The sequence below is a fragment of the Nicotiana tomentosiformis genome, chromosome 4, assembly GCF_000390325.3.
Source record: "Nicotiana tomentosiformis chromosome 4, ASM39032v3, whole genome shotgun sequence".
Taxonomy (NCBI): Eukaryota; Viridiplantae; Streptophyta; class Magnoliopsida; order Solanales; family Solanaceae; genus Nicotiana; species Nicotiana tomentosiformis.
Window position 1 is genome coordinate 4849309 of NC_090815.1, and position 9052 is coordinate 4858360.

The window sequence follows — 9052 nt, forward strand, 5'->3', positions numbered from 1 at the left end:
TTTGATTAGCTATCACTTGTGCAGATTAAACCTCTTTAAAAATAAAATTTGTGAAGTATTTTTTTAATATTTTTAATTTACACTTTCTTTTTATATTCTTTTTGGAATGTGCTCATCTCCACTAATGATGCAAATCAATTAATTGAATCATGTTAAATTTTTGTGTCTTCTTAGTATATATATTTTCTTTGTTAGTTTATCAATATTTAAAATTTGCTTTATTAGCTTTCATAATATTCCGTTTTTTTAGTTTCACATGACCCATCACTATTCTTAGTTTAATAAATATTGGGGGCCGATATTATATTCTATATACTACATATGTTCAGCCTTAAACGTGGATCACACGCAGTATAAAACTCGCATGCAGGAGAAGACATCATTGTTTTCATTTCCTCGTCAAAATTGAAAAACAAATATCTGTTTAAATATAATTCTCCAACTTCAGTAATTACAACAATATTTTGTTCATGAGAAATACCAAAAGAATATCATATCATACAATCAAACTATTTTTATATTGAACACAAATCATCTCATGTTGTATTCTAATACTTAATGTTTTCTACCCATTTTTATTCTATTGTAACATTTACACCTACTAATAACCAATACCCTATTAAAAATTCTATGTACTTAATTACACAAAAGAAACATTGAAAATCAATTCATTTGGGGACATTTTGGAGAGACAGCTGAAATGTTGACAAAATTGACATGATTGCAAACAGCTTTTGAAGTTTCACCATTTTCCCCAACCAAGTTTACATTCTGCAACAAAATTCCTTGACATGGAAAGTTTTTGCTGCAATCAAAATTTATTGCTTCATTCGTCGCGCTTGTGCCTTTGATGTTTAGATAAATCACATTTTTCACTTGAACTGCTGAATCCTATAATGAATAATCAATAAAAGATAATTAATAATTAATACTATCAATTAACTTTATCTCCAATCTAATAGTGTTTTGTTGTAAACTACAAATTCAGATTCGGGTGATTTTGACCATTTAAAGGTTCTTGTGGGGAACTTTTGGATTTTTAGAAAGTTGAGGGTAGAAATTGGTTTTGGTATAGTTGGATATTGGAAAATCAAACGGGCGTAGCAAATTATATTGATAGTGTAAAAATTTATTATAATGTTAGTATATATTACTTGATTTATTTTTTCCAGTTTAACTTCTATATATTGGCATAAGTAGTAAAATACTCTGATAGTGCAAACAAATTTGAACGGTTAATTTATATAAGTTAAATCCCATTTTATTTATTTAGAAGAATTAACCTAAATAGCCGTCTACCCAACCGCTTAAACTAAAAATAGCCGACGATTGTATAATATATGTGTAAATCATGTATACTATATGTATACATGTGTATAATCTATGTATACCGACTAAAAAAAGTAAACAGTGAATCTAACCGGCTCTTTGCGTAAAGATCCCTATTATTTACCTGTTCTTTGCATGGAGAATCTTGATCACAATAGTTTTGGTCTATAATAATGGGGGTTTTAACACCATTCATCACCACATTTTGAAATTTGATGTTATTTGCACTTCCAGATCCTCCCTGCATTCATAAATCAATTATATATAAACCAGCGTCGTCTTTGTTAGGGAGTATTTTTTACCCTCCTATATGAAACTTTCCTACGCGAATTCGAATATAATTGGGTTCCAATGCATATACCGACATCGGTTGGGAAACAAAAAAAAATGTCTAACCAACTCATGCACATAGATAAGCAAAGTATTTTCTTAAAGAATGTTAAAATATGTACTGGTAAAAAAGGTTAATTAATTTACCTGCCAAGTCTTGATCCTAAGTCCATTTGTAGTTCCAGTAAGCTTAGCTCCATACACAAAAATATTAGACACATGAGCTTCTGAATTTCCATCTCCCAAGCTTCCAATACTAAGCTCACCAACAAGGAAAAAGAAAAATAAACCAGCAAATTACACAATTAGATTGTAAAATTTCCAAAATAATCTGAATAATTAAGAAAAAAAGGTTGGTGATTGTACTATTGAACTTTAAGTTTGTTTTCAATACCTTATTCCATGACCTGGTCCACAAGTAATGTCTTTGGCTTGAACATTTCGGGATCCACTCTCAATTGAGATGCAATCATCACCTGTCCACCAAATTAATTTCCAAAATTAGTCACAGAAGGAAGGGGAAAAAAAAAAAAGCACACCACAATTATTTTATTTGTTTTTGTGGTGGAAGATTGGGTATTTCAGCGTTGTGGGTCCTGAGTTAAAAAAATAAGTTCTAAAAGTATATCTGACTCTATATATTATTAGGCTCGATCGTTTACCATGATCATGACAAAAGTTATAGGGCACAACTATATTTATTAACAAAGCCCACCAGCAAGCGCTATGCTCGATCATGATTCTGACTAGAGCTCGCCACAGAGGCCACCCAGCCGCCTCGTGGGCCTTGCCATAGGCAGGATGTTGGCGTTACCCAAAATCCCCCTCCCAACACGCGCCTCATGCAGCATGTTGCTCTTGGGAATCGAACCCATGACTCATGAATCATTCTTGGATCTGCCATTGTGTCTCTAGTGTGTTTTTCGTTTTGGATTTAACTTACGTCCACTGACAATGTACAACTTTTTATACCATCAATTTAATTTGATTTGTTATAATATGTTACCCATCTTGATTTTCAGGCTATTAGTTTCACTTTATTATGGACCGTTACATGCTGTTTATATATATTGACTAGACTTTCTAAAAATGTTGCAGCGTCCGTGTAAGATCTTTCAAAATGCACTACTTTTGGAGGATCAGACACGCACCTGTCAACCTAATAATAAATCAAGAAATATACCTGTGCCAATGGAACAACTAGAAATTGTGATGTTTTTGGTGTTTGTTATATGGATACCATCAGTGTTAGGGCTATTTTCTGGAGCACTCACAACCAGTTTTGTAACTTCAACTCCAGAGCATCTCTCAAATGAGACATGCATTTGTTGTGCATTTTCTATCTTAAGTTCCCTCACTTTCAAGTTGTTGCAGTTGTAGAATGTTAGGGCCTGAGACAGAAGAAAAATTATTCTAAAAAAATCATAATTTAATTTACACAAATAATCGGCCGGAGTTATTTTTTACTTTTCCTACCTAGTATACATATACAGATTATACATTGATCATAGACAATTTTATGCATATATTATATATTAATTATATATCACCTGACTATTTTGTTTAAGACCATAGTGGCTAGATTGTTCACATTTATAAGAGAAAGTAAGCTATATGCAGGTTAATGAATTATTTTATTTTATTTTATTTATTTATTTCATACTCATTGTTTGTTTATTTATTTTATTTTATTTACTTATAATTTTAATCCTACTTAATTTATCGTGACCAGCAAAATATGGTCTATAAAGCTGGTAACATATAGTATAATTTTTACCAGGACATTTTCTACAAAACCTTCTGTTTGATTAGTGTGCTTGGTATGGCAGAAAATGTTTTCAGAAATTGTTTTTTTTTTTTTGCAAATAATTATTTATTTTGCTTGATTGTCAAAAACTCTCTTGAATTTTAATCAATTAAAGAGAGACTGGTAATATTAACTCTATTATCATTAATCATTATGTTCTTTGACAAAAAAATAAATAAATAAAAATTGAATGAACGTACCGTGGGTGCATGCTTGCACGGCTGCAAGATTTTAAGTAAGAAGAAAAAGAAAACAAAATTAGTTATATCATCAAAACATGATGTCTGACAAAAAAAAAATAGAATAATAAAATAGTTTAAGTTGTATATATATATTGATAATATAAAAATTGCTTACACTGACGGTGCGTATAAAAATTAAACTCATAGTGAAGGATATTTAAGCATTTGAAAAATATGTTAAGCAAAATAAAATACCAATTTTTTATTAATTTTGCAAGAATTTTGCCACCAAATTTTCCCATTGCCGTTGATAACTCCTTCTCCTTCAACAACCAAGTTTCGAACATTATTAAATTGAAGCCAGTGCCTGCTATCTTTGCTGTAATCCGAAGTCTTATCAGATGCTAATAGAGTTCCAGAAATCTGCATAATATTTCAAAAAACAATATTGAAGGAAAATTTTGTAAAATTTAATGCAACATATATATATATATATATATATATATATATATATATATATAGGGGCAGATGTAGTGTGTTATTGACGGGTTCAGTTGGATCCATAATGTTTTATGCGGAATAAAAATTTATATGTAAAAACTTATTAAAATTGCAAAAATATAAATATGAACATATAACTTTATAAATATAATGAGTTCAATACTTAAAACTTTAAAAGTTGAAACCATAAGGTTTAAATCCTGGATCCGCCTCTATTAATATAATCATATCTCCTGTTAAATATTGGGTTCGGCTAAATCCACCTAATAAGCTAACATATGTCGCTGCATATAGCTAGAGAATATTATTTTATTTTCCTATATAGAAGGATTTAAGTTATGTAAATTAACCATGCTAAAATCTTTTACCACTAGCAATAAATTTAATCGGTTATATAAAAAAAGGTTATTGCTTTATTTTTCGGGCTAACATATTTTGCTTGAAACTATATACTATATTTTATCAGTGTACAAAACTTAAACTCCAATACTAGTAGCTCAGTCTAACCTGCATTGAAATGAAAGATTTGCATGGACCAGAAAATTTGATCTGTTTGAGAAGATATTTCTTGTTTTGAGGTACCACAAAATTCACTGCAGCTGAAGACAAACAAACCACTTTCCATGCTTTTTGAAATGCCTGAAATATCAATTTAATACGTTAAGAACAAAAGAGAAAAAAAAAACTGAATAGTTGATGGTGCTAATATACATATATATATATATCGTAGAAGCAACCCCAATCTCTACCCCTTTTTCATCTACATATTCACCATAACAAGCTTCTACGCTTATTCGGTGTTCGGTATTCGTATTAAGTTCCGACTAAATAGAATTATTGTCGCATATGGTTTATTAGACGTAAAAATGCTCCCTACCACGATTTTTTTCATTCTTAGGGCTCGCCCTACTAGGATTTTTCCATTCTTAGGACTAGGCCTACCAGGATTTTTCCATTCTTAGGGCTCGGCCAACCAAGATTTCTTCATTCTTAGGACCCGAACACCAGACCTTTGATTAAGGATGGAGGATTCTATCGGACTACAAACCTTGATGGTTCAAGAAAGAATCCCTCTACCAAGAAGGAAATATTTAACTTATATATACTCACAACGTATCGATGAATTTTTATATGTTGTAATAGGTTGCTTGCTCTATTTTTCAAATAACTAGCTAGTTCCACTTATTATGGACAATTACTTTTAATTCAGGTGATCTGACAGTTTAAAAATTCTTTTACACTTTCATTATATAAAAGTTAAACTCATTAGATAAAATATCTCTCCACGACCCTTTTATCTAATACTTTAGGAGTCACTCTTTTCATATTCATCACTATTCCAAAAATAATACTGAAACTTCTCATGTTACGTTTAATGATATGCTTTTACACCATAGAAATATTATAACAAATTTAAGATTACAATTTTTAAGAGTTTGTCTTTTTTTTCTTAACTTTCGAGTTCAATCAAATACCGTCATATGAAATGAAACAAAGGGAGTATACTTATAACTGTTTGAAAGAGTGATTTTTAAAGAAAGATGAAATTTCTTTTGTGGAATTCTAAGAACTTACATTCGTATCATCTGTATTTCCATCACCTTTAGCTCCAAAGCTATCCACATTGATTGTTGTAACCCCAACTGCTTCATCTTTCTCCAAATTCTTGAATCTATTAAATCTACTAATTTGATCATCAAAATTGTTGTTGTTTTCAAGATCAATGGTGTTGAAATAATTAGAAGGATAAGCTTGAAAATCATAACCAAATTCCCTTTCAAGATTCATGTTATGATCTTGAGCTTCTCTTAATATTTCTTCACTTTGGAATTTAATACTGCTACAAGATGAAAATGATATAATAAGCATAAAAATGGTGAATAATACGAAGAGATTCCTTAGATGGGCCATATTGGTTTTTTTTTTTTTTTTTTTTTTTGTGAAAGAAAGGACAAAAAGAGTAATTATGGAGGAAAGTATGGGGGGATAAATTATTAGTTAGAGAAAAAAGAGGGTACGGAAATAATTGATATGACAAACTGAGGTGGGGGAGTTTGTCTATTTATAGAATTTAGGGGATTTGTTGGATCCTTTTCATTATGGAGATAACTTATGGTATGGTTTTTTTTATGTGAGAGAGAGAGGTTTAGACGAAAGTATTTCTTGGACAATTTGCTGACTTCGTACCTCCATACTTCCTTAGGAAACAAGATCTGCAATAAAAATGAATTATTTTTAGTTTAAATACTATATTATATCACAGCTCAATCCAATGACACGTATTGTTCGATTTGACGCAATAGACATCACGTGTGTATCCATTGCAGGGGTGAATCTATATTGTCTTAAGGGTGGCCAATTGACCACCCTTCGTCGAAAAATTACACCGTATATATAGGTAAAAAAATTATATTTTAGAGGATATAACACATATTGAATATCCTTTTTCGGAAAATTATTTTTACAGCTTCTTTCAAGTTTGAATACCCTTGAAACAATTCCTAGCTTCGCCACTGATTCTATTTGGCTATACACCATTATCGATCGAGCCCAAAAGGGTGTATACAATGGTGAAGTTATTTTATGCCTTATAAAGACATTCGCTTTTCTCTTCCATTTCGACGTGGGGATTCGTCTACGGCATCATATGCGTCGACTTACCAGCCTAGAAGCCTTTCAATCCTTCTTTTTACCCGTCTTTGTCGGTCCGTTGTCCGTCATGAACGTCACATATTATCACCCAAATAAATTTGGCGCCTTGGATGGAATCCTTTTGTCTTAACCAAAGATTTTAGATTTGAGTGTAGTAAATAAAATTATATTAATTTTTTGATAAAATTATTTTCCTATGGACCATCGCTTTGCATGAATCTGAATTAATCGAATCATCCTCTTAACGTTATAGTCATTGCTAGTGCCATATTATTATTACTTCCTCCCCTCGTTCTATTGTGAACACATGTTGCTTGTTGACCAAAGGAAAAAACACACATGTTGCTTTTGAAATAAAAGTCATTTTAAGGATAGCAAAATATTCAGATGTATCACCTACTTGATGTACTTCGTTTTCGAAATTAATAAATAGGCATCATTTCCAGAAGGTTAATTTCATTTATTTAAAAGATGGTCACATGTTACTTGTAGAATAAATCATTAATTAGATGTCCAATTTGTAATTTCCAAGAATGACTAATTAAAATGTCAAGCAAAATTAGCATATTAGTTAAACTTGACTTTTATCTAAAAAATTAAAGAATAAAAGATAGGTCCAAATGATATTAATTTCAGTAAATCCTTTTTTTCGTTTAGAGACAGGGAAAAGATAACTTAAGATAATTACTAATTAAGTTTAAAAAAAATATGGGGAAAAGAAAAACCATAAGCAATGTTGATTTGTCTAAATTGGAAATTCGCATTGCTTGTTTTCTAAAAAAGGCTGCTATAGTTTATTTTAAGAAAGTTTATGGTATTTCCTTAGTTATGGGCTTTGGAGTAAACCATTTAGATTTCAATGTCTACCTTATAAATTCCAATTAAAATTCAACATTTTATCCTTTACGTGCATGGATATGTTTTGTCGTTTATTTGACATCAGAAACTATATTTTGCATGTGTTTGTAATTATAGAATTTAGGTGTAATTAATGAAAAACAATCAACATTGGAATGACATATCAAATATTGGGGATAGGAACATTTGATTAGTCCTACATAAATTCCTTAATCTCCTTAATCTTAAATCATATTCAGTGACGACGACAAAAATTTCATCAAGGCGATTCAGAAATTACTCTTTTGTATTTATGGAATTCAACGAGATTTTTTTATTTATATATACACAGTATACTTTTTCGACAAAAAAAGATTCAGTTGAACCCCTTTCAATAAACGTGACGTGCCGTTGATCATATCCTCAAGAATTCTTTAGTCTTGACACATGATTTGTTTTTGACAAAATAATCATTTCATAAATAGACAAGAAGTTATGGAGCTACAAAAGGATTTGAATGAACAAACCTTAACTTGTTCAACTTTGGTAAGTTAGTCAAGTGAAAGTAATTAATAACTTGTAGAAAATTAACTTAAAGTTCAAAATTAGTAGTTTGCATTTATCTTCAATCAATAATGGCCATGCATGTAACTGTGATTTAATTCATATTAATCACATTTTTGTTCTTATTGGTTCAGAATTTTTGTGACATTTTACAGTTGTTTTTGTGGTAGATAACTGTTTATCAAATTGTATACTTCAAATTAACCAAACCCCAGATTCATTTCTCTGCCTAATATTGGGATGAAAAAAAAAAGTGCATGGGCTTTTAACTTTTAAAATCAGAACTCTGCACCAGTCGTCACCCCTCACCAAAAAGGCAGCCATTTTGGTAAATATTTATGTTTACAGTAATTAAATATTAATTTTTAGAATTAACAAATTAAAGTAAAAATGCATATTACTTAACCATGATTAAGTGTCGAAATAGTGCATATATTAGATATGTCTTATATTCGATAAAAGTAAGTTTTTACTCCCTCCGGTCCACTTTAGTTGATTTTTTGGTCCGCAATATTTGATTTTTTCAGATATCAAGAAGGAATTAACTTATTTTTTCAGATATCAAGAATGAATTAACTTATTTTTTCAAAGTTACCCTTGGAGTAAAGAGGCTAGGAGTATTTATTGTATTTTCAATGAACAAATTAAGGTTAATATGCTCAATTTCATTGTTAATTAATGCTAAAAGTTGAATTCCTTAATATGTGTAAAAATAATCAAATAATCAATTAAAGTGAACTGGAGGGAGTACCGCATAAGGATTAGGGATTATCTAAAATAGTTTGGCCTAGCTTGACATAAAATTTGAAAATCAACTTGAGTATATTCTTATTCTAAACTACCCCAAAAA

At 30.3% G+C, this 9052-nt stretch overlaps 1 protein-coding gene across 1 annotated transcript; it reads right to left on the bottom strand.

Moving 5' to 3' along the window:
- Positions 1-405: 405 nt before the first annotated feature.
- On the bottom strand, positions 406-6296 carry LOC104106678 (polygalacturonase-like). The gene is made up of 9 exons (XM_009615273.4): positions 5725-6296; positions 4657-4788; positions 3904-4071; positions 3667-3687; positions 2843-3050; positions 2054-2135; positions 1807-1915; positions 1454-1570; positions 406-891 (listed from the first exon to the last, which is right to left on the bottom strand). The coding sequence occupies exons 1-9, from the start codon at positions 6058-6060 to the stop codon at positions 664-666; spliced, it is 1401 nt and encodes a 466-aa protein (XP_009613568.1). The 5' UTR covers positions 6061-6296; the 3' UTR covers positions 406-663.
- Between the last annotated feature and the right edge of the window lie 2756 nt (positions 6297-9052).